The sequence below is a fragment of the Oncorhynchus masou genome, chromosome 28 (genome assembly GCF_036934945.1).
Source record: "Oncorhynchus masou masou isolate Uvic2021 chromosome 28, UVic_Omas_1.1, whole genome shotgun sequence".
Classification (NCBI taxonomy): domain Eukaryota; kingdom Metazoa; phylum Chordata; class Actinopteri; order Salmoniformes; family Salmonidae; genus Oncorhynchus; species Oncorhynchus masou.
Window position 1 is genome coordinate 64,085,160 of NC_088239.1, and position 25,906 is coordinate 64,111,065.

General features: G+C 40.6%; 1 protein-coding gene across 5 annotated transcripts; it reads left to right on the forward strand.

Moving 5' to 3' along the window:
- Positions 1 to 5,632: 5,632 nt before the first annotated feature.
- zgc:193801 (uncharacterized protein LOC564476 homolog) lies at positions 5,633 to 25,739 on the forward strand. Of its 5 annotated transcripts, none has more exons than XM_064942898.1 (8): positions 5,633 to 5,706; positions 7,639 to 7,837; positions 8,227 to 8,417; positions 8,677 to 8,876; positions 10,161 to 10,314; positions 10,522 to 10,659; positions 11,701 to 11,793; positions 24,465 to 25,739. In XM_064942898.1, exons 2-8 carry the CDS (start codon positions 7,735 to 7,737, stop codon positions 24,933 to 24,935), a joined length of 1,350 nt encoding a protein of 449 aa, XP_064798970.1. In that variant the 5' UTR covers positions 5,633 to 5,706; positions 7,639 to 7,734; the 3' UTR covers positions 24,936 to 25,739. The 5 variants fall into 5 exon arrangements, with proteins under 5 accessions (XP_064798970.1, XP_064798966.1, XP_064798967.1 ...); XM_064942894.1 differs by lacking the exon at positions 5,633 to 5,706 and adding an exon at positions 6,547 to 6,714; XM_064942895.1 differs by lacking the exon at positions 5,633 to 5,706 and adding an exon at positions 6,547 to 6,714 and having other exon boundaries at positions 10,164 to 10,314.
- The last annotated feature ends 167 nt before the right edge of the window (positions 25,740 to 25,906 follow it).

Genomic DNA, 25,906 nt, shown 5'->3' on the forward strand with positions numbered 1-25,906 from the left:
GTGTGGGTGGTGGAACTAATAGGTTGGATAAGGTATGGTGAGCAGGACTAGAGGCTCTACAGTGAAATAAGCCAATAAACACTAACCAGAACAGCAATGGACAAGGCATATTGACATTAAGGAGAGGCATGCTTAGTCGAGTGATATGCATATGCCTATTAAGTTCATATCTATATAATTAATATATGATTCAGTGATTTAAATCCTCAGTAGCATCTTCTAGCAGGCTATTGAGTAACAGAAGCACTTCTTACCTCTAAATCGTTCATTTCACATAGCCTAGGCTACTGTAGGCTATCAGGGGCAATAGGCTACCTGCATTTAGCTAACCAAACCATGGCAAAGTTTAATTACAATCATAAACGCAGATTTTAGTAGATTTAAAAGCCTATGCCTTTTGAAATGACAAGTAAATCTCGCAAATAGGCCATTTAAATGCATGCATTGAAAATGACCCACCACTGACCAAATGAGTGCATCCCGCAGGCCATCAGGTGCATGGACATCCTGTGCCAGTGTGATCCATGCGTGAGAATCCAGTTGTAGAGACTACAGCAGATTGAGCCTGTGGACAGACAGGTCAGTAACTCATCAAATATGATACAATATTGTGTACAATAATTAATTTGTAGGTTTTGACTTTTGTCTACCCATTTCCCATGTTTTAGACATCTTCCATGCAGAACATCTTCAGGCTCCCCCACAAGAAGCAGTGCATGATGTTCAACGCCACCCTTAGCAGATGGCTCTCCCATCCTTAGATACACTCTCTCTCTCTCTCTCTCTCTCTCTAGTTAATAACTTCTTATGGCTGCAGGGGCAGTATTGAGTAGCTTGGATGAAAGGTGCCCAGAGGTGCCCAGAGTAAACGGCCTGCTCCTCAGTCTCAGTTGCTAATATATGCATATTATTAGTATTGGGTAGAAAATACTCTGAAGTTTCTAAAACTGTTTGAATGATGTCTGTGAGTGTAACAGAAATCATATGGCAGGCAAAAACCTGAGAAGAAATCCAAACAGGAAGTGAGAAATCTGAGGTTGGTCGATTTTCAACCCAAGCTCTATTGAATTCACAGTGGGATATGAATGAAGTTGCACTTCCAAGGGCTTCCACTACATGTCAACCGTCTTTAGAAACTTGAATGAGGCTTCTACTGTGTTGTGGGCCTAAATAAGAGCTGAATGAGTCAGGTTACTGGCAGAGAGCCATTTCCTGGTCATGCACATTCCACATGATATCGACCTGCGTTCCATTGCTTCTCTAGACACAAAGGAATTCTCCGGTTGGAACTTTACTTTGAATATGTATGATAACAACACCCTAAAAATTGATTTTATACTTAGTTTGACAAGTTTCTTCGACCTGTAATATAACTTTTTGAAGTTTTTGTCTGACATTCGGCTGGACCTGCACGAGCGTTTGGATATGTGTACCTAACACGCTAATAAAAGTAGCTACTTGGACATAAATAATGGACATTATCGAACAAATCAAGCATTTCTTGTTTCACATTTCTTATTTAAAATGTGATATCTGGTTTCTGTTGGCTCCAACATGGCGGAAAATTGTATTTATTTTCTGAGTGCCTTCTCTGATTATTGCATGGTTTGCTTCGTCCGTAAAGTTTTTTTGAAATCTGACACAGTGGTTGCATTAAGGAGAGGTATATCTATAATTCCATGTGTATAACTTGTATTATCATCTACATTTATGATGAATATTTCTGTTGAATCGATGTAGCTATGCAAAATCACTGGATGTTTTTGGAGCTAGTTAACATAACGCGCCAATGTAAACTCCGATTTTTTAATATAAATATGAACTTTATCAAACAAAACATACATGTATTGTGTAACATGAAGTCCTATGAGTGTCATTTGATGAAGATCGTCAAAGGTTAGTGATTAATTTTATCTCTATTTGTGCTTTTTGTGACTCCTCTCTTTGGCTGGAAAAATGGCTGTGTTTTTCTGTGGCTTGCTGGTGACCTAACATAATCGTTTGTGGTGATTTCGCTGTAAAGAATAGCTATTTGAAATCGGACACTGTGGTGGGATTAACAACAAGATTACCTTTAAAACAGTATAAGATACATGTATGTTTGAGGAATGTTCATTATGAGATTTCTGTTTGGCGCACTGCACTTTCACTGGCTGTTGTCATCCCGTTAACGGGATTGCAGCCCTAAGAAGTTTTTAAGCAGTTCAGTTTCGTAGGGTGTGTCCTATCCAACTCTACTTACTTCTTATTTGGAGTTCAATGGAAAATTTTAAGTTTCAGGCACCTCCACCATGGCACAGTTGCAGAATATTCTCACTGAGGTGCATCTTGTGGGCTCAATGTTTTTTCCATACAAACCACATAAACTGTTTTGTTCTACGAATGCATCTGTTGTACATGACTAATCAAATGACCTGTGAAGTCAGTTAGACATGTCAGTGCCTTTCAGACGAACCCTCAACCACTGCTGTTCCTCCTTAGTGATCTCACGGCTCAGAGGGTTTTAACTTTCCTCTTGAGAATCTGAAGAATAGTCGTATATAGCTCATCGCAAGACTTCACGTCTTTCTGGCAAATAGTACACTAGACTGCCCTGATCATCTAGTTGAGCATTGCAGGAAAATCCTCCATCCTAGCAGGAAGGTCCCATCCACATAGTGAATACTCATATGGTTTTTCAGCTAAGCATTCTTCGGGAAACATTTGCCGCAAGTGGTGTTCTCTGTGTTCCAAGTAAATGGAGTGAGTCAACTCGTTGTCTCGTGAGAGAAGCTTGCCTACATAATGTTGAGTTAGTAGCGTAGTTGTGGTTCACTTCCACTAGAAGGACCTTGTTATTCACACCAGGTGTTTCTTCAGGCTGTTGAGGATGGGCTCAACATTTTCCCACACAAACGGTTTTGTGCCACTGAGTGCATCTGTTGAACATGACTAATCAAGTGACTGACTTACTTGACTTAAGCTCATGGCTCTTATAAGTGGCATAGGCCAGTTGAGGCCCTTCTCAGTCATTTCTGCCTGTATATCTCTCCATGTGTTTCCAGGTGTCCCTCTGTTCCCTATGGTGCAAGGGACCTTACCATTGAAGAGGCATTGAAGTTGAAGGATTTCTATATCCTGGATGAGGGAGGGTCTTAGCAGGTCTATGCTGCCCATCACATTGCTTTCCTGTCTATCTTTAAGGTTTGATGTGTTAACTGGATGGTCATTGACATTACTGACGTACAAATTGCTACTCCAAGTCAGACGTACAGTTGAAATAGGAAGTTTACATACACTTAGGTTGGAGTTATTAAAACTCGTTTATCAACAACTCCACAAATTTCTTGTTAACAAACTATAGTTTTGGCAAGTTGGTTAGTACATCTACTTTGCGCATGACACAAGTAAGTTTTCCAACAATTGTTTAAAGACAGATTATTTCACTTATAATTCACTGTATCACAATTCCAGTGGGTGAGAAGTTTACATACACTAAGTTGACTGTGCATTTAAACAGCTTGGAAAATTCCACAAAATGATGTCATGGCTTTAGACGCTTCTGATAGGCTAATTGACATCATTTGAGTCAATTGGAGGTTTACTTGTGGATGTATTTGAAGGCCTACCTTCATACTCAGTGCCTCTTTGCTTGACATCATGGGAAAATCAAAAGAAATCAGCCAAGAACTCAGAAAAACAATTGTAGACCTCCACAAATCTGGTTCATCCTTGGGAGCAATTTCCAAACGCCTGAAGGTACCACGTTCATCTGTACAAACAATAGTACGCAAGTATAAACACCATGGGACCATGCAGCCATCATACTGCTCAGGAAGGAGACGCATTCTGTTTCCTAGAAATGAACGTACTTTGGTGCGAAAAGTGTAAATCAATCCCAGAACAACAGCAAAGGACCTTGTGAAGATGCTGGAGGAAACAGGTGAAAATGTATCTACATCCACAGTAAAACAGGTCCTATATCGACATAACCTGAAAGGCTGCTCAGCAAGGAAAAAGTCACTACTCCAAATCCGCCATAAAAAAGCCAGACTACGGTTTGCAACTGCACATGGGGACAAAGATCATAATTTTTGGAGAAATGTCCTCTGGTCTGATGAAACAGAAATAGAACCGTTGGGCCATAATGACCATCGTTATGTTTGGAGGAGAAAGGGGAGGCTTGCAAGCCGAAGAACACCATCCCAACCATGAAGCACGGGGGTGGCAGCATCATGTTGTGATGGTGCTTTAATGCAGGAGGGACTGGTGCGCTTCACAAAATAGATGGCATCATGAGGTAGGAAAATGATGTGGATATATTGAAGCAAAATCTCAAGACATCAGTCAGAAAGTTAAAGCTTGGTCGCAAATGGGTCTTCCAAATGGACAATGACCCCAAGCATACTTCCAAAGTTGTGGCAAAATGGCTTAAGAACAACAAAGTCAAGGTATTGGAGTGGCCATCACAAAGCCCTGACCTCAATCCCATAGAAAAATATGTAGGCAGAACTGAAAAAGCTTGTGTGAGCAAGGAGGTCTACAAATCTGATTCAGTTACACCAGTTCTGTCAGGAGTAATGGGCCAAAATTCACCCAACTTATTGTGGGAAGCTTGTGGAAAGCTTCCCGAAGCGTTTGACCCAAGGTAAACAATTTAAAGGCAATGCTACCAAATACTTATTGAGTGTATATAAACTTCTGATCCACTGGGAATGTGACGAAAGAAATTAAAGCTGAAATAAATCCTTCTCTCTGCTATTATTTTGACATTTCACATTCTTAAAATTAAGCGGTGATCCTAACTGTCGGACAACATTGAATATATAAAAACAACATTGAAACAACAACCATACACATATACAAGATAATGGGATCGGTACTTTTCTATACTTTTCATATGAGGACTAGCACAGTTTTTCCATAAACTTTTAATTGATACCTTGGGATTTTATCACTGGGAAGGATCATGCAAATTAAGACTGTGTGAATGCATATAGCTTTAAGACAGTGGTTCACAGACAGGTACATGTACAGGACCCCTGAGGGTATTCACAGGGGGTACTGGTACAACATGCACATGAGGTAATACTTCAGGGGTGCTCCAGGCAGAGCACAATTCAATTGGTGTTACAGTAACAGAAAAAATGTTGGGAACTACTGCTTTATAACAGACCACTCCTAAAAAGTAAATACGGTGATATTGAAAATGTGTCTCTGGATGTCTTAACAATACATGTAAAAACTCAATGTGACTATGTCAGTAGATTTTTAGATTCATTCTCATCAATGACAACCTTCTAGAACTGTTATCACTTATCTAAGTCTGATAACCAGGGTAATCTGGTTAATGATTATATCATTGATTATTCCTTGTAGAATGTTGACACCTGTACAGAACACATTGTATTGCTAAAATGCTCAAACTTTACTTAATAGCTACAATCACAGACACAGGATACATTTTATTTCTAATGCTGGCCCTAACCAAACCGGTAAGTTGCCCCTCACTATATACCCGTCGCACGACCCACTGGTTGATGCTTATCTATATTTGAAGTGCTTCTAAAATCTGCAATAGGAAAAATTCACGGTGAAAAAAACGATTGGAACCATTTCCGTGTTTGACCGCTAGGTTTTATGGGCATTATGACGGATCCTCTGCGGGGTTCTATGGTGAAAATGAATGGTATTTTGAAGTGATTTTGGATAAACGCAGAAAATAAGGTATGTGGCAAAAACAGGCTTGGAAGACCTAAAACTTTTGTTTTACGAGATAATCTGCATCAGCTAACGTCAGTTTTTGTGAATTCTGAAGAATTTATGTAATAAAAAAAGCACATAGGCTTTATAATTCATAAAGGTTATGTTAACTGACTGCTATTATCTTATAGAACAAAACGTATAAGGTCTCCTAAGCCTGTGTTAACCTCAGACCTTAGCGTTTATTCGAAAACACTATTCTTTGCCCATTAATTTTCTCCATAGGGATAGCTGAACGAACCAGATGTATCTCATTTCCGGGGTTTAGGACTACAAACTGGAACGCTCTATACAAAGATGGTTTAGTATAAAGACGTATAGAAACTGCTTCTCCAATAGAAATCCCCGATCACGCTTGTAGGCGACCTTGGCTCGCTAAACTCATGCGCAGAAACACGTAATCGGGTCTAACGGTCGTCTCGCGTTGAATTGCGCATGTGCAAGCCGTAAAATCAAAGCACTCCTTCGATATACAGTTGTTTTTGACGAAAATGTAAACGTGTCAGTTTGTAATTTTCACAAGGCTGGAGTAATGGTATGTTCAGCTACTTATTACATTGGATCGAATCTCGGTAGTGCCTTTAGATTTCAAGAAAATGTACAACTAAGGAATCGTTTTTGACTTCTCTCATTGTCTTCTCAAACCCCTAACCCAGGCCTGCTTGGTCTGTCTCGCAAGTGATCTCGCAAGTCTCGCTATGTTGCGCCTCTGCGTTTAGAAACTCTCCACGCTCTTTGTTTATTGTATAAAAAAACGACCGAAAAAAAAAACTACGCCACGCTCTGTCAACGTAAGCACTTACACGTTCGCCGCCATTGCAAGCAAAACGAGTGCACAGATGACGAACAACACACAACACTTCACAACATGCGATTTGGCTCGCTTGTTTGAACCAAAATTAACCGATAACTTTACCTGAATGTGTTTCAACAAAAGTTCCAGCTTCAGCAGATAAAATGTCGGCTTTTATTGTAAGTATGTCGATTGATCAGTCACATTTCTAAAGCGTCTCAAGTCTAGTCTTGAAGGCCACATGATGGATGGACAGTCTTTATCTAGCTAAAACGTTAGCTAGCTAGCTGGAACTGCTACCCGCATCCAAACTAGCGCCTGTAAAGTTGTTGATTAGCAAGCTATTTAGTGTCAACAAGCAGTAGAAACAAAAACAAAGCCGGGTCCCCGCCCCAGTTTCGATAACAAAAACTGAGGGATGGGTCTAGATAAATGTAATCACTCTTAAATGCATAGACAGCTATGAATGCAAGGACTGACGATCCATGATGATATCAAAATGATAGTTTTGGCATTGTTTTGAGGCTATATAGTGATTGTTTACATTTACTTTGTTTACAAACATTGGAGTAAAAAGCTTATTTTGAGTTATGATGGGGAACGAAAGTTAAACTAAGCTCATGAGGCATTTCTAAGTTATGTTCTGCAGGAATCAATGGGTACATATCATTAATTTATGTCGAAAGATGGATGTAACAACTGCTGATTGCTCCTTTTAATGTCCAAACAAATGCCCGTAAGTAGTCTGCACTGTAGCTAGATAATTATGTTATGTTCAAATGGCTACGATAAAATGGTGTGGAAACTTGACGTGAGGCCTGATGGGATATGCTCAGTAGTTTATTTCATGCATGGGTTGACCTTCAGTCTAAGGCACCTATTTACCACTAGTTGAAAGCAAATAATCTTCTAGCAGAAATGTATAAACAACTAGAGCACCTAATGGAACATTATTGTTGTCATTCAGCTCAGTATGTAACGAGTGATTAAAATAATATAGCTACTAACTACAGTACATATGTTGTTAAAATGAAAATTGTATGATGATTAACTTGCAACAGTTATCCTCAGTCTACCTGAATCTCATTGCCTTGCTGTTTCAGGCCCACCCTTCGGTGCGGATCAGGGGCACAGAGCACACCTACAACCCAGTGTTGTGTCAGGATGACAACTGCTCAGGCAAGGACAAGGGCACTCATATGCACTGTCCTCTCTGCACTGTGGTCGAGGCCTATCATGACCCTCTTATCCTACGGGCTCATTACCGCATTAAACATGTTGACAAGGGTATCGACTTTGCTGGTGAGAGGCTTTTCAACACGTATACATAAAAGTACACATCAGATGCTAGATTCAGTTGTAGTGTGACTTTGCCAAAAGGTTTCAATGAGAGATCTTTCACTCAAATCAGTTAAATGTTTAAAGAAATAATCATCTAGAAGAAAAAGAAATGCACACCTATTAAGGCGAGGTGCTGGCTAGCGGAGTAGAAAACTTGAAAATAAAAGAGAGCCGCACACTCTAGCAACTCAGATGCAAAAATGTAATTACCAACGTTTCGACAGCCAAGCTGTCTTCATCAGGCAGGCTCTTTTATTGATGAAAGAAATAGTCAGGCAGGCTCTTTTATTGATGGCTGGAAAATACATGGGACCTACAACTTTACAGCAAGCTTTTTGTCTTCCCTTCAGGCCTAAAAGTGCTTCGATGCTGCAACCACTGTGAGATCGTGGGCACCATCAAAGGGGAGAAGAGGTTCAAGGGGGCACACTGGCACTGCTACCGCTGCCGAAATGGCTTCAACCGCCGAGACGAGGCCATCAAACACTATAAGACCCACTTCCGGAACCCCCACACCACCTTCCAGATACAGGTCACACAGGTACTACCACCAAACTACTGTAATATAACATACATTCACCATTGAACACTGTGAGTATGAAGAGTAAAACAGACAGGGCACTTATTCTCCATATATACAAAAATAGAGTAGGAGTGCTGATCTAGGATGAATTTTAGCCTTTTAAATCATAGTCAATAAGAGTCCTGAATTCTAATACTTGATTAGCTCGCCCACTCTGAGAATCTTTGTGAATGCGGACCAAGACAGATCTCTCACAATCCCCTCCTTGTGCATTCAGGAGGTGAACAGCCGACAGTATTATGACCAGAGTCCGGAGGCCCACCCTAAAGCCTATGGAGGGCTGGAAGTGTGTACGGGCTCTGGGGTGGAGGGCGGAGACATTGGGACTATCATGGCGCAGCCAATCCCCAACACAGCCAACACGGATACTCTGCTCACTGTGGAACCCAAGGTTTCATATATGTCTCATGATTTGTGGTGGGTAAATGTGGATAGTAGGGATATAACAATTCACTGATACGTATCTGTCCCAGGTTCAAATGTTTAAGTTATTAGTGCATAGGTTCTAGGACCCCAAACCGTTCCAAATGTAGCACGCATCGGTCAGAAAATCTATTAAAACGTTACAAATCGCTGGTTCACAAAAATTTGGGGGCTCAAATTACTTTCTACCTTCCAAAAATACCTAATCTTTTGTGACACCTGTGTCCTCTCCTTCAGTGTCGAGCTAAGCATGTCATTGATCTACAAGTAATTTTGCATGCCGAACAACCCCAGGCAATATTAGTAGCCTAGTCAAATTGTGTGCTGCTTCGTGCGCTGACAAACCAGAGGTAGACCTATTGCTGATTTTGCACATCACCTTCAGCATTCAAATGTTTGTATTGTCAAATGTGCTGTTAAATTGTTTTACCGGAATAAAAGTATCCTAAGCTACTATCAGAGACACAGCTCTAATCTGGCTATACATGCTGAACGGGGCTTACATTGGATTCATTTGGATTTCAGGTTCACCATCAGCAAACATTTTACTTGAAACAATCAGTGTATATGTTATTTTTTAGATATACAGGGTAAAGTTGATCATTTCAATACGAGGACAACAATCACTTTTGCTACCCGCACTGCATGGGCGAAGCAAGAGAAGCTCACTCAGTCTGTCAACTTGTAGTTGTGCTATATATTCATTGGCTATGTCATAGCATAATTGTGTAGGTGATAAATATTGATAAATTAAAACTCAAACTTTTAATCTGCAAAAGTTATGAATTAATTAGGGAGAGATGTTGATTTCAGATCAGGTGTGGGGGGACACAGATCATGCTCATGTGCGCCATCAGCAGCAGATTTTAATTTAGAAATTAAAATGAATGTGTTTTTGCAACAAATATCAGTGCACCGAATTTTATCGCATCAAACCGAATCATTTCAAACTAAAACTTATCGTTCCTGTATCAGCGTCTATCTATAAAATTGTCTTGAAAGGGATAGATGCACATCCCAAGTTGAGAGGTTTGTGGTGGGTTGATATTGTGAAGTGTATGTGGAAAAGTGTATATGTCATGTTGTATTGTGTGATCTGTACAACATGCCCTGTTGCTTGTGCTATCAAAGTTTATATCGGTGTCGCTGAATCTTCTATAGCGGTAGTGTCACCAGTGTTAAAAAGGTTCATCTCAAGCCCAGCACAGGAGGTGTATATGTCAAGTAACTTGTCTGGTCATTGTATGGTGATTGGTGCCTGCTCTGGTTGAAGGACAGCAGCGTGAACAATGGGATCCTAGTGGCAGCCGAAGAGGAGGTGGGGCCTTCCCAGCATACCCTGGACCAGACCCAGACGCTGGTTCTCATGGACCCAGATGGACAGGGAGGCAACCTGATTTACGAGGAGGCGGCCAGTATTATCTCTGAACAGGTGTCTCCATTGAGTTATCTTGCTAATACTGTGCTTTAGTAAGTTCTCACATCCAATGTTTTTCTTACCAATATTAATTACAACCCTCATCAATCTACATACTTTTATGCAAGCAGCCTGCATGCCCTAATGCTAACCTCTGTTACCCCTCTACCCCCCTTCATGTCATGATACTAACCTTGGTGTACCTGTGGTTGTCTATTGCAGGGCGGGGAGAGTCTGGAGCAGGCCCTACATATAGAGAAGCATCTGCTGGAGCTCCACCAGCAAAATGTGACCTTGCGGCAGGAGAAGGACGCCATGGAGAAGAGGCTAAGGGCAGAGATCCACAGACTAAACGAACAGGTACACTAACAGCAGACTTGTGAGCTGAGATACAGACTCAAAGACCAAGTACACTGACCAGCACACAGTATGTAACTTCAAAGAAAGGTTATCAAAACAAGATAGCTTTTTTTGTGTAGGCTAAGATGCTTTGTATGGTGAAGTTTGTGTGAAGGATAGATATTAGATCATTTTTAACATGTTTAGTGGCAGCAGGGGAGGCAAGACGTGGAGACTGAGGGCAGAGATACAGCATCTCAAAGACCACCAGGTACAAAAATGGGTAACTTAACGTGATGTCTTTTTGTGAAAGAAACGTATTTGTATGATGAACTTGTCATAATTTGTGTCTGTGTGAAGAATATATGTGTTAATTTTTAACATGTTTAGCGGCAGGAGAGGCCGATTGGAGAGGTAAATGGAGGTAGAGATGCCGAGATTCTTTGACCTCGTTCAGGAACAGGTATTTTTGGCACCCAGAAGCAAACCTTGCGTGCACTGGCTGGCCAGAGACTTGAGGGTAGACACTGACAGAAGGCTGAAGGCAGAGATGCTTACAATTATAGACTCCAGGCACACAATGTTAGTAAATGGCAAAACACCCATGGTTTTCAACACTCCCCCTTTCTTGGCTTTGCACTGATGTTTACGAGTGTTTAACTGGGGCAAAAAGTGTGGAAATTGAGAGTTGTGGGAGTCACTCAAATGCAGCAAAACACTCATGTGAAAGATGGATTTCAAAATCGTATAGGCCAGAATCATTCAGCAATTGACCGGGGAAAGGATACGCAATCTCGATCAGTAGGCACACTAACCACGGTATGGAGCAGCAGACATGGTTAACTTATCAGGATAACTTTTATTTTTGCGGAGGAAACTGATTTGTATGTGGATCTTCTAAAAATGTCTATTTGTGTGAAGGATAGATGGGAGTTAAAGCGCTTACCTTATGTCTCTTCTAGTAAGTCCTCCACCTTTTCTGTATTTGACATTCTTGGTGGAATGGAAAACAGACCATTCTGACATGGCCATGTTGTCTCCCCTATGCTGAGGTGCCCCCAGGTGGCCAGTGTGGTGCAGGCCAACATCAAGATGTTTGAGGAGCTAAAGCTATACCGCTCTGCAGAGAACAGCCAGCAGAGAATCGATCAGCTGGTGAGTGGACGCCTGTAACTGCTACTGTAGTGGTGATCCGAAGTGATTGTTAAATGGGGGTTAGAACTGAAATTATTTTCCAATTGTTTCGTTCTGAACAGAACCACCCAAAAAATGGTTCCGTTCCACTGTTCCGACCAGCAAAATAAACCAAAAAAGTACAGTTTTATATCATTCCCTTTTCAACCTATGAAATCAAGTTTTTTTTATATTTAGCTCATTAAATTACATCACTGATCAGTGCGGATAGAGCAGGCAAGCTAGTTGTTTACATGCATGATGGACAGACTAGTGTAGCCTATGGCACACGATGCAACTGAAATGTTGCGGTTGGGGAGAGATCGAGAGTGGGTTAAGGAGGAGGCTTGAAGTGCTGGGCATCTTATCACATTCACATGCATTATCTGACTTGGGTCCACATAATTATACTTACGGAAGAATGGCTTCTATGAAGGAACTTTAATGTCTTTTGAGCTAGCTAGCAAGCTAACAAGCTTGTGTGTGCAGAGCGGTACCAGAATTAAAGACATGTCTTACCTTTTTGCTGTTAAATACAACATGATAGGCCTATGGTATCCTTATCTAGTATTGGAAAAGTTAATCCATTCTTAGGCAGAATGATTTTTTTATTAGCCAATCTTCTGAATCACGATTGAAACGTCAGTACAGTAGCCTATGCTCCATAGGGGCAGGTAGCCTAAACACCAACACACTGGCAAAGATTTTCAGTTTGCAGGCAGACACTGGAAAAGTTTCTGAGTGACAGAGTGAGTGTTTGCATAGGTTTTTTGTTGTGTTTTTTTGTGGGACTAGAAAAAAATGACTGGAAAGTAAAATAATGTTATTAACCAGTTCCCTTGCTTTTAAAATAACAGTTCTGTTCCTGAACAGTATGGATCACTTTTGTTTCTGTTCCTTGAAAATGTTCAATATTTTCTGGTTTTCGGTTCTGTTTCTAGTAGGGCTGGCTGATCCCATTTAGTCAACTGGTTGATTGTTTGGTCGATAGGCTGTTGGTCGACCGAGATTTCTTTAGTCGAGCAGTAGCAAAAAAATGTATAGCTCTATCATGGTGTACAAGACACCTGTCTAATTTGTGCTGAGTGGACTGATCCATTGTGGGTATGCACAGTCCATCAGTCTAAGACACGTGCTACTGAAATTGTATATGGTTATATTACATAAGAACAATGGTGCAACACTAATAAAAATAATATTATTTAAAAACAAATGCGCCTTCTCCCTCGTTGGATAGCGGTCGCTGTCCCTGCTTCTGAAACACATTAGTGTGCTGTTGAATTGGTGCCTTTTCCTAGACCATGTTGCTATGTGGATAATAGCAACGTTATCCACCATATTGGTGTTGAGAACAATTTATTTTTTATTTTTATTTCACCTTTATTTAACCAGGTAGGCAAGTTGAGAACAAGTTTTCGTTTACAATTGCGACCTGGCCAAGATAAAGCAAAGCAGTTCGACACATACAACGACAGAGTTACACAGAGTAAAACAAACATACAGTCAATAATACAGTATAAACAAGTCTATATACGATGTGAGCAAATGAGGTGAGATAAGGGAGGTAAAGGTAAAAAAAAGGCCATGGTGGCAAAGTAAATACAGCAAGTAAAACACTGGAATGGTAGATTTGCAGTGGAATAATGTGCAAACTAGAAATAAAAATAATGGGGTGCAAAGGAGCAAAATAAATAAATGAATACAGTAGGGAAAGAGGTAGTTGTTTGGCCTAAATTATAGGTGGGCTATGTACAGGTGCAGTAATCTGTGAGCTGCTCTGACAATTGGTGCAATGCCGCGGAGGCATCAGCAGAATGAGATGAGAAAACAGCCCTTGCCTTGTTATCTAAGAAAAGTGTGGAGAGGGGAAGCCCAAACTTAATTAGGTATATTAACAATAGCCTAATTGTTAAATGTGCCTGGCTTTATAAAACCTCAATATATCTACAGAAATAAGACCGTGTTTATTTAATAGCCTACTGATTTCGCCTCAAGCAATGACATGTCAAGTAAGCAATTTCACAATTGCTGTTTTTAATATTTGCTTTACTGTAATAAAGGCTTTACACTTTTTGTCGTTGGAACAGCCTCTGGTATTATTTCAAATTTATGTTTACACTGTTCCAAATTGCCTGAAAAAAATAATATTTATTACAATAATAATAATGCTCCTTTTTCTTGATCATCTTATTAGAATAATAAATGTCATTTGTATGGGCAGGTAGCCTAAACACATACACACTGGCAAAGATTTTCAGTTTGCAGGCAGACACTGGAAAAGCAGCCTTGTATATAGCAGCCTTGTATAATCACCATTGAGCTGTAGGCCTCAGAGCACATCCTGTTTAGTCTTAGTACTGTAACTTAGGCCTGCATGTCAATATATAGGCTACTGTATCAATCAACCATTCATTTGTTCATGTCATCACACAGCATATGAGTCATTCATGATTTGAAATGCAATCAAGCATTTTAGTTTTAAAATAAAGCGAGCCCTGAATAATTAGCTTAAGCGATAAATAAACCGTTCCATTTCAGAAATTGCATTCACAAATTAGTGTGAATGTTTTTAGTCTTTGCTGTAATAAAGACTTAACGAAAAATGTTACAACAGGCTCTGGTACTATACTTTATTTAGTGTTAACATTGTTCCAAACGGTCAGAAAAATTATATTGCAATCTATACAGCACCTGTTTGGCACACATAATATGCACTCAGCACATTCTCCTTACCTTATTTTTCTTGATCTCTAGTATTTTCCACAACTAGTCACATTAATTCCACACTTCTGACATTCCCTTTAACTCCTGAGCAATCTGTAAATATTCCCCCGTTTTGAGGTTTATTTGTCACATCCTCTGCATCCATTTTGCTGTCGCATGTGTTACAGTTTTGAGATTAAAAAATATATACTTTTTTATTTTTTGGGGGGGGGAGGTGGATCAGCTTTAATATTGTAGCTTCCATCAATGGTGGAAATCTGTCCTTCGGTATGATGAGTTCAAATGTGAGATTTTTTGTTCCAACTGCCGTGTCTTTGTGAGACACAGCGTAGGTGAACGGATGACCTCCGCATGTGTGGTTCCCACTGAAGTATGGAGGAGGTGTGTTTGTGTGTGGGGGGGCTTTGCTGGTGACACTCAGTGATTTATTTCTGAGGCTGGTAACTCTGAAATAGTAAAAATAAACCCTGGAATGAATAGGTGTCCAAACATTTGACTGTATGTGTATATTCCTTTAACTTTCTAACCCTACCTCCCCTAATTGGAGTGAACTAGTGAACAACAATGCTTGGACCTCTACTTACAGCTTATACATTTTATGGACAGTCTATTTTATAGTAGATCTATTTTCTTTGTTTTTACTCCTGTCCTTCCTCAACCTGTCCCATCTATTTCTGATTTCTGATCCATCCGGTTTGATTTCTATTTGCCATATCTTTCAAACTGTGCTCTTTCACAGAAGTTTCACAAAAATCTATATATGTTTTTTGGACACCGTATGTTTTACATTAGTTATCTTGTTATTAGTCCTAACCTTCAGCTCCATTCTACCCATCTATCTCTTAACACCATCCATATTGGATTTATATTTGCCCTATCCTTTTCAACTGTGCTGTGATGTTTGAAGTTCTTTCTATTCTCATTGTTTCTACATATTGAAAATAAACATTTTTGCAAAGTATTATTATTATTAGGGTTGCACATTTTGGGTAATATTCAGAGGTGGAAACTTTCTGTGGGAGTATATGGGAATTACTGGAAATGTATGCAAATAAATCATGTTTAAATGTAGATGTTTTTTTGCATTGGATATATTTACCATATCATATGGAGACAAACAAACCTTTTTACCTTATCATAAGTAGACATAACTGCAAGTGATTAAATCCTTCCGATTTAGAAATTAAAAAACAATTTAGTCACCAAAGTGAACTTTAATTAAATGAGTTGACTCTTCACATGGGATTATTTCACTGAACAACAAAAGGGAATATTGAATGATCCATCGCATCTCCCAAAAACATTTTCAACATACATCTGTAAAATTGATAGTCTAGAAACTAAAGCATTGGTTGTCTTCCTCTCAGGCTTCCATGTCTTCTCCCTGGACCTCCTCAATGTCCACCTCTTGAACATCAGACTCTGGGGCCTATTCTTCACTGTCACTTTCCAACCTTGTTGAGGATGGCTCTTTGTCAGGCTCAAATTTGCCCGGATGGACACCAATTTTTCAACCCTGTGTGTGTTCCCAAACAAGGACCAGTTGCACTCTGTGGCGGCTGATGTTGATGGGATTTGGAGGATGTTGGAGGCAACAGGGGAAAGAGCCTCAGATCCACAAAGTCCCTTCCACCAGGTGGCTGATGAGATATGTTGGCACAACTGCCATATTGCACCTTCATCCTAAAGCCCTTGCTTGGAACTGTACTTCGCCGGACCTTAGCCTCATCCAGGCCAAGGTGGTGAGACCCGTAGTGATGACACCATAGGTCATGCTGATCTCTGCACCAGACAGGATGCTCTTGCCAGCATACTTGGGGTCCTACATGTACGCTGTGGTGTGTATGGGCTTCAGGCAGAAGTCTTCACCCTTTTTGATGTATTTCAGAACTGCAGTTTCCTCTGCTTGGAGCAACAGTGAAGTGAGCAGGGCAGTACAGATTTTTTCTCTTACATCTGCAAGCAGAGTCTGAACATCACACAGGATGGCATTGTTTCCCTCAACAGGTGTTGCTGGGCAGCTTCAATGTGGTTCTCTTATTTTTCTCACTTTGCTTGGTGAGGTAGATTGCTGCTATAACTTGATGACCCTTCACATACCTAATCATTTCCTTGGCTCTCTTGTAGAGTGTATTGTTTTCAGTTGCATGATGTCCTTGAGGAGCAGATTCAATGCATGTGCAGCACAGCCAATGGGTGTGATGTGAGGGTAGGATTCTTCCACTTTAGACCAAGCAGCCTTTATGTTCACCGCATTGTATGTCACCAGTGCAAATACCTTCTGTTATCCAAGGTCATTGACTCACTTCAGCTCATCTGCAATGTAGAGACCGGTGAGTCTGTCCCTTGTCTGTGCTCTTGTAGAATACTGGTTGATGGGTGGAGATGATGTAGTTAATTATTCCTTGCCCATGAACATTCGACCACCCATCAGAGATGATTGCAATAGTCTGCTTTCTCTATGATTCGCTTGACCTTCACTTTAACTCTGTTGAACTCTGCATCCAGCAAATTAGTAGATAAAGCTAGTTGGAGAGGTGTATGCTGGGCGAAGAACATTCAAATCTCTTCCAATACACATTGGCTGTGAGCATCAGATTCTGATGATTCTGCATCTTTGTTGCACACTTCACATGATTTGGCACAGTATTTGCAAATGTACACAGTTTTTCCTTCTAGCTGCAGTGAAATGTCTCCACACATCAGATAGTGCCCATGGAATTTTCCTGTAGAGATTAAGGGAAAAAATGCGTAAAAAAACAAATACAATTCCATGTATAGATAAATAGGTTAAGCAGTTTGATTAAACGACTTCTTTGTAAGATAAATGTTTTAAAATGAAACATGTATGGAAATAGGTGAACTAACACTCCTCAGTTTGCAGGCTCAAGCAAGCTAAAACAAACCAGCAGAAATTGTTAGAAATGATTTAAACACACTTTGCTGTAGGCTACTATTTACTAGTTAACAAAAAATATTGTATGTCATATAAAATATATTCACCCCACCCAATATTGTAATCAAAACTTACCAGAAAGCATGTAGTCCTTGGCTCAGACAGTGTAGTAGTGTTGGCTCAATAGTATCTCATTAGCGTGCAAGCTCTTGAGAATCAGCTGTACATGTGATGGAAGAGTGCACTGCATATGTGATGTAAGAGTGCACTGTGCATGCAGAAGGTTGCAATTCCATTGAATTGGGGATAGTTTAACCAAAATATGTCACAAGATCTAGAATGGCCTTGTGTATCCAACAAAAAAAGGTGCACTTAACTTTTTAAAATAAATTTAAGCAAAATTCCAGGGCTTTTTTACCTTTATTTTACTAGGCAAGTCAGCTAAGAACAAATTCTCATTTTCAATGACGGCCTAGGAACAGTGGGTTAACTGCCTGTTCAGGGGCAGAACGACAGATTTGTACCTTGTCAGCTCGGGGATTTGAACTTGCAACCTTTCGGTTACCAGTCCAACGCTCTGACCACTAGGCTACCCTGCCGGCTTAACTTCCCATGAGAAATTCCGGGAATTTACAGTCATGTTTCCGATCCTTTGCAACCTTAATTATTTTATTATTGCTCGATCGACTATTACTTTTCAGATCACCCAGTAGTGCTATCTACGGTTTTCAGAGTTTGTTTTAACCAATTTATTGATGTGATTATGTAATGTTATAGGTCTGGCCCTATTGTGCAGTATTCGGAAAGTTTAGTTTTACTGGGGGAGGTGGGGTTATGTAATTATGTGCACGAGCACAAAACACCACATCGGTCATTTTAGTCCCGTCCAAATTGACATCCCTGTGTTGAGAGAAATCTCTGAGTTTGACATGTGTTGCAGTTTGATAAAGCAATAACTGATCTGATAAATTGAACTTAAGTGCTGCGCATAGCCTTTATATGAAGGGCCTACATGTATCAACTTGCACAGTGAATGTTTTGTTTATGTTTTGTGTATGAATTGAATATTGCCAAATGCATCATTCAAAAATATTGTGCCTATTTTAATGCATCCTTGCTGTTAATAGATCGCAAAGTAGCAGCATAGAACTGACCTAAATATTTGGAAATGATAAGTGAACTTTTTCATCCATAGCCTTAAAATGCATCTCAAGTGCAATTGCACGGTTTAGCTCACATCTGAAGGCTGGAGGGCATTTAGGACGTACTGCGGAACCCTAAAATATCCTAATGATTATAATCACACTTCCTTAATTTAAATATTATGGCAACACTATAGGAAAGATGGTTTAGAAACTTGGGAACCAAGCTTGAGTTATCAGTGTGGCCCTATCACCTGGACATGTTGAAATGCTTTATCTTGTCAATTTATTGGAGTAAAAAGAATAGAGAATTACAGGTTGCAGTTTGGATAAAATGAATCCCGTGGAATAACGGACGTTCTGGAGTAATAATTACATAACCAACGTTCTCTAGTAATTAGGGATCAAATTCAACAACATCTGTTGAAATCGGAGCACGCCAAGATCAAAATACAAAACCGTAATATTAAAATTTTCATGAAAATACAAGTGTCATACATTATTCTTTAGCTTAGAATCTTGGTAATCTAACTGCATTGTCAGATTTCAAAAAGGCTTTACGGCGAAAGCATAGCATTCGATTGTCGGAGGACAGCGCACCCCTGTCAACATATCTTTCAAACCAGCACTGGCGACACAAAATCATTAAATGGCGATAAAATAAATCACTTACTTTTGAAGATCCTCCTCTGTTTGCAATCCTAAGGATCCCAGATACACAATGAATGGTAATTTTGTTTGATAAAGTCCTTCTTTATATCCCAAAAACGCAGTTTAGTTGGCGCCATTGAATTCAATAATCCAGTCCTTCAACATGCATACAAAGGATTCCAAAAAGTTACCAGCAAAGTTCATCCAAATGAGTCAAACAATGTTTTTTTAATTAATCCTCAGGTTGTCTAATATGTAAATAAACTATAATATGCCTCCCGGGTGGCACAGTGGTCTTAGGCACTGCATCGCTGTGCCACCGGAGACTCTGGGTTCGAGCCTCTGTCGCAATCGGCCGCGACCGGGAGTTCCGTGGGGCGACGTACAATTGGCCTAGCGTCGTCCGGGTTAGGGAGGGTTTGGCCGGTAGGGATATAGCGACTCCTGTGGCAGGCCAGGGCGCAGTGCACGCTGACTAGGTCGCGAGGTGTAAGGTGTTTACTCCGACACATTGGTGTGGCTGGCTTCCAGGTTGGATGAGCTCTGTGTTAAGAAGCAGTGCGGCTTGGTTGGGTTGTGTTTCGGAGGACGCAAGGCTGTCAACCTTCATCTCTCCCGAGGCCGTACGGGAGTTGTAGCGATGAGACAAGACAGTAACCACTGAAAATTTGATACCACAAAATTGGGGAGAAAAAGGGGGTGAAAATAAATACATTTAAAAAATAAACGATAATATTTCAGACGGAGATTACTAGTTTCAATAGCGAAGGAAAAGAACAAAGAGCGCGCCCACGTTCACGTGCGCAAAAAGACTACTTTTGCCCTGGCGCTCAACTTGGAATGACTACAAATACTAATTTTTAAAAAACAAGCCTAAAACCTTGTATAAAGACTTGACATCTAGTGGAAGCCATAGGAACTTCAATCTGGGAGGCGGAAATTAGATCTTTCAATAGCATTGCATTGGAAGTCATTCCAAGCTCAAAAAAATAATAATTCCGGATCGATTTTCCTCCCGTTTTCACCTGCTATATCAGTTCTGTTATACTCAGACATTATTTTAACAGTTTTAGAAACTTCAGAGTTTTCTATCCAATTCTACCAATTATATGCATATCCTACCTTCTGGGCCTGAGTAACAGGCAGTTTACTTTGGGCACGTCAGACAGGCGAAAATTCAGGATACTGCACCGACCCAAGAAAGGTTAATGCTTACATTTTTTAATGCCATGAATTGACGCCATTAACGCATTTTCTTAGTTTGACCCCCTGAACCATCCATAGTTCAAATTCAAGCCCTGGCAGCCGATGCGCTAGTTTGACAAACACTTTACTTGCTTGCTACTTGTATGACTGAATAATGGATCATGCTAGTGAGGGGCTTTTAAATGGCCAATTCAATTTCAAATCACTCCCAGGTGGCTCTGTGGATAAAACCAAAGTCATTTGCATCTACTGCAAGGCTGAATTTGTTTATCACCAAAATACGAGTCATCGTTTTCATTTACAAGCAAAACCTACTGTTGACGCCGGCAATATAAGTAAAGTTACTAGTAGCAATGGAGAATATCTTCGGCAGGCTAAGCTAGAAGGGTGTGCACGCGGGAGGCCTGTCGACAAGCAGCAAGCTAACACAAGAAATAGCCAAGTGGATAGCTACAGCTTGCAGGCAAGTCCACATTGTGGAGGACGAAGGCTTGAGGGATAGTATCGAACGACAACGTATGAGTTACCCTCGAAAGCCACCGTTGTTACAAGAATACACAAGCTGTATGAAAGGGAGAGGGCTATGAAAGCAGAGGAGTTGAAACTCACGGGAGACCACTGGAACTCGGTCAGTAACCACAAGTACCTGGGATACTGCTCACCACATCAATGGAAACTGCATTCACACGCTCTGGCTGTAGTGAAGACAGAGGCACTATGCTGAAATTGAAAACAAAGTTACCACAGTTTGCATAGACCGTGCACGGAACATGATTGCAGCTGCCAGACATATGCCTTTTTGAACACCTGCCCTGCATTGCGCATAGTCTCATCACAGTGTCCCTACAGAACAGAGGATTTGACAATGCCATAGCTAAATGGCAAAAAATTGTTAGCCATTTCAAACACAGCCCACCAAATGCTGCAGAGCTAGGACATCAGCAAATGGACTGAAGGAATCACTGGCACACAATAAGATGGAATTTCACTCTGGAATTGGTAACTCGTGTCCACAGAAACCAACAACCACTGAGAGATCACCAACAACCAACTGAAAACCATGCCAACCACAGCTGAACTGGAGAAACTGCAGAAGCTGGAGGCACTACTGGAGCCCTGCAGGTACTATTCTTTGTATCACTATTAGTGTTATAATAAAGTGTGTGTGTGTAAAGTGTGCGAGAGAGTCTGGGCATAAGTCTCTCACAATTGACAAGTGATTTTGAGTGCTCTTTCACTGCAGATACTTGACTGAACTTCTGGAAGGAGAGATGTGCATTTCCTGCTCAGTGGTGTTGCCTGCTTTGTCATCTGTTTCGGGTGATTGAGAGCTCCAACGATGACCCTGCCTAAATGACAAGATTCATGCTGACATTCACAACTGACATGGAGAAATGCAAGGAAAACACCAACCTATCATGGCTGAAGCTCGCCACAGCACTTGACCTGAAGTACCTTCACTTCAGGTCCTTAAACCTTGGGCCGAGTGCTGAAGGAAGAGAGGCCTGCACAGCAACTGGATAAAGCAACAGAGTTATAGCCACCAAAGAATCTGAGGAGGAATCAATTGAAAATGTGTGGAGTGTTAGAAAGCAGAGCCCAGTATCAACATGGAGGACTGTCCACTACAGTGGCGGTCACAGCATGCAGGGGCACACCAGGCTGGCCTGCATTGCACGAAGGTACCTGGTAACGCCTGTTACATCAGTTCCTTTTGAGAGTTTGTTTTCACACTCCGGGCATATTGTACACAAGAAGAGAGCAGCTTTATCATCTGAAAATGTCAGCGGGCTTGTTTGTCTTTGCAATTGGCTCAGTGAAAAGAAATGGAGGAGGATGACTGAAGTGTATGGTCACGGGTTAATGTTCTGATGGATTCCTGACATTGTTGTATAGGTTTATGTTCTTTGTATCCATTTTCTTTCTTATAGCCAACCCTCCAATCAGTAACTGGGAGAACTATCATTTTGTGTGTACTTAGCTACCTACTGGGAGCATTAGTAAGTTCCAGGTATTTTGTATTTAACTTGTTTATGGTGAATATGCCATTAAAAACATTCTGATACTGAAATATTTTTGTTTTTAGTCCCTCCCTACATGCCTATAACTCAATACACTGCTTTAAAAAAAAATAGAATAATCTTTAGCACCAAATTGCAGAATTTAATTAATTAATCGCAGCATTTCAATGCAATTCATTATTTTGATCGTTTGACAGGCCTACTTGTAATAATAGTTCTGCGTATAGGTCTTTGATCACGTACATGCGATGCATACATGTGTCACGTAAAAAGAGCAAGGGTTGAGGGAATAGGGAATGTCTTTCCAAAAACAAATGAGGGATTTCGGAAAAATAACTTTTGTCAGAGATGGCTGTAATTATGTTGCAGCTTCAGAAACACGGACAGCGCGATAAACACTTTTGATGTTCTGTGGTGGTTGCTGCAGCAGGGAGGAGAGCGAGACAATGGGTGCTAGTCACTGTCACTCCCTGTTTTTATTTTGTTCTTACACAGCACAGCAAGACTGAACCCGGCCCGGCACAATCAAATAAATTGCTGGTCGGACTCCCTCTAGTCATTTTGTGTGTTTTGATTATTTAATCAAACCATGTGCTTAAAGCATCAGACAAGCTCAGTGAATATAGTTGATTTGATTAAAATACATAGGATGTGTTAATATATGAAAAAAGACATGTTAAAAATGTAGACCAATCGATTGGTCGATAGAACAGAAACTCTTGGTCGACCACTTATTCTTTTGGTCCGGGACAGCCCTAGTTTCCTGGACTGGTTCCAACCCCTGTTTTTCAATATTCTCAAGATCGCATGCCAGATTAAAAACAACGTGTAAAGCCTCTTAGAAGAGCCTGTTAAATCTACAGAGCTATGCATATTCTGTATTTTTAGTAAAAATTACTGGGCTTCAATAGTATTCACGAGCTGGAACGTCAGGGCCTTATTGCCCACTGAAGCAAAGTGGTTTCTCGTTTAAAATGCTTGTATACCAATATACATGTAGCTTCCCTGGAGCCATCCTTTTATAAATCTACTGAACATCACTGACAGGCCATTCTGTCGTTAGATGGCATAAAGCCCTATTCGGACGGGATTAGTTTTACTGTGGGGGGTTGGGTAATATAGTTAAGTGCACGAGCACAATACACCACATCTGTCATTTTAGTCCCTTCCGAATCTATGTCAGTAATTTTACATGGCAGAAGAGTAAATATTTCAGATAGAATAACTTGTTTTTTGGCAAACTCCAAAGTCCTCTGACAATATTAGTCCCCCCGTGCAAATTGACATCCCTGTATTTTGAGAAATATTTCTGAGTTTGACAGGTGTCGCTCGCGGTTTGAGCCAGTAAACCATAACTGATTCTATAAATTGAACGAAGTGCTGTGGATAGCCTTTATATGAAGGACCTACATGTATCAACTTTCACAGTGAATGCTTTTGTTTGTTTTATGCGAAGGAATTGAACATCGCCAAGTGCATCATAAAAAACAACATTAAAAGCAACATTGCTGTTAACAGATCGCAAAGCAGCATAAAACTGAGCTAAATGTTTGGAAATTACAAGTTCACTTTCTATTCATAGCCTTACACATATCAAGTACAAGTGTGCTGTTTGGCTCACAACTGAAGGCTGGGGGGCATTTAGGATGTCTACTTCGGATTGCTAAAATATCATAATGAATATGATCACACTTTCTCAATTCAAATATTATGGTGACACTATAAAAATGGGAACCAAACTTGAGTTATCAGTGTAGCCATGTTATGTGGACTTGTTGCAATATCTTCACTCCTAGGGGGAAAAAAATCCAGGCTTGTCATAACTTTTTTTGGAAAAAAAATATAATTACAGGGGGCAGTTTGGAAAATGAATTCCTTCCGAATCATCCTCTTGAATAACAGACATTAGGGTAATAATTACATAATCAACGTTCTCTAGCAATACTAGTTCCGTGCAAATAGGGCTTATGAGACTCTTTGACCACTGATGATGTCTGTCTTTCTGTTTGGCAGGTGAAGAGTCTGGAGATGCAACACCGCACTCTCATCCACACCCAGCTAGCCTCCCTGAGGACAGAGCTTCTACGGCAGGCTGAGAGAACGCCCGTCAACGGCCACACAGAGCTCACAGTCAGCCTGGTTGGTGAGATAGCCTCTCACCCTGGGGAGATGACCCTCTTTGAGGAGGAACAGACTGAAACAAGGATAGAGAGGGAGGAAGAAGCATTGACCATGGTGGTGGTTCAGATGGGCCCTGACCCAGGGGACTTGGTACCAATATCGGGTGATTCATGTTTGGTGGCTGGGAAGAATGAGGAATCATCGGTCCCTGAGCTGGACAGTGTTGACTCTGGGGCAGAGCCCTTCAAGAATGCTACAGAATCCCTTGAAGATAAAGAGGGGGAGGAGAAATCATCAAGGAAGCGCAGCCCCAAAGAGGAACCCAGGGGGGAGAGTGAAGCCAAACTGCAACGCATCTGTTGAGATAATGGAGACAGTGGTCTTTATTACTCTCATCTGTTTTTCCCTTTGTCTCTCTCTCCAGTCTTTTCCTGGCAGTACTTGTGAGTTTCTTTAAGGGGGGTAACTTTCCCACAAGGGGTTCTAATAGGCTGCTGCAGACTGAACCAGGCACAGTACAGCAGTGTGGGAAAACCTCAACTGAGAAACCAGTCCCTAATATGGCTTTGAAAGTCAATGCATCCTCCACTCCCTGCAGTGTGTAAGCTGTACATAATGCTACTCCACTAAACCTACTGACTTACTGTTTACCAGTCTGCTCTGTAAATTAGCTCTGTTTTAGAAGCTTCATGAAGGATGACGGTCTGCAGTGAATTAGACCTATTCATGGCAAATAACCAATTCATGTTATTTTGTTCTGACGGAAGTTTTTGCAATGTGTTCCAATTTTTTCATAAAGCTTGTTTGTTCAACAGTTGGTTCCATTGTTCTACAAAACATTATTTTTTACAGACTGGAAGTAACTAACCATCTGTCTTGACGAGACAGCCACTTGTCACACTATGCAATTGTAGTTTGTTATACAATGTGTTGCTCATTAACTTGCATAAGATGTATACAGTACATAGCCTACAAATCATATCGGATACAACAGTACATCTCAAGCCTATGAATTTGCTTTATTTGAGAAAATGACTAAACAAAGCTACTATGTAGTTTATTGCTTACCGGTATTCAGGCATTGTTTTTCACCCCAAAGTTGTAGACGAATTAAAAGCAATCCCTTGACATGATTTGTAGTTACTGAATAAAGAAAACAACAATGTGAAGAAATCTTTGTCATTCTGTCAGGGATCTGAATGCATTCAAACCTATACACCACTTGAACATATTTAATTGGCTGTATTTGTTTTATACGATGTCTATGCATTTATGAATTGAATGGGGAAGAGGTGGAACTACAATTTGACGTGACACCTGTGTACTACAATACT

Excerpts from the sequence above, each read along its gene's own strand:
- zgc:193801 (XM_064942894.1), top strand. Across the intron at positions 8,877-10,160 it reads TATATGTCTCATGATTTGTG|CAGCGTGAACAATGGGATCC; the intron begins GTGGGTAAATGT and ends GTTGAAGGACAG. Across the intron at positions 10,315-10,521 it reads CCAGTATTATCTCTGAACAG|GGCGGGGAGAGTCTGGAGCA; the intron begins GTGTCTCCATTG and ends TGTCTATTGCAG.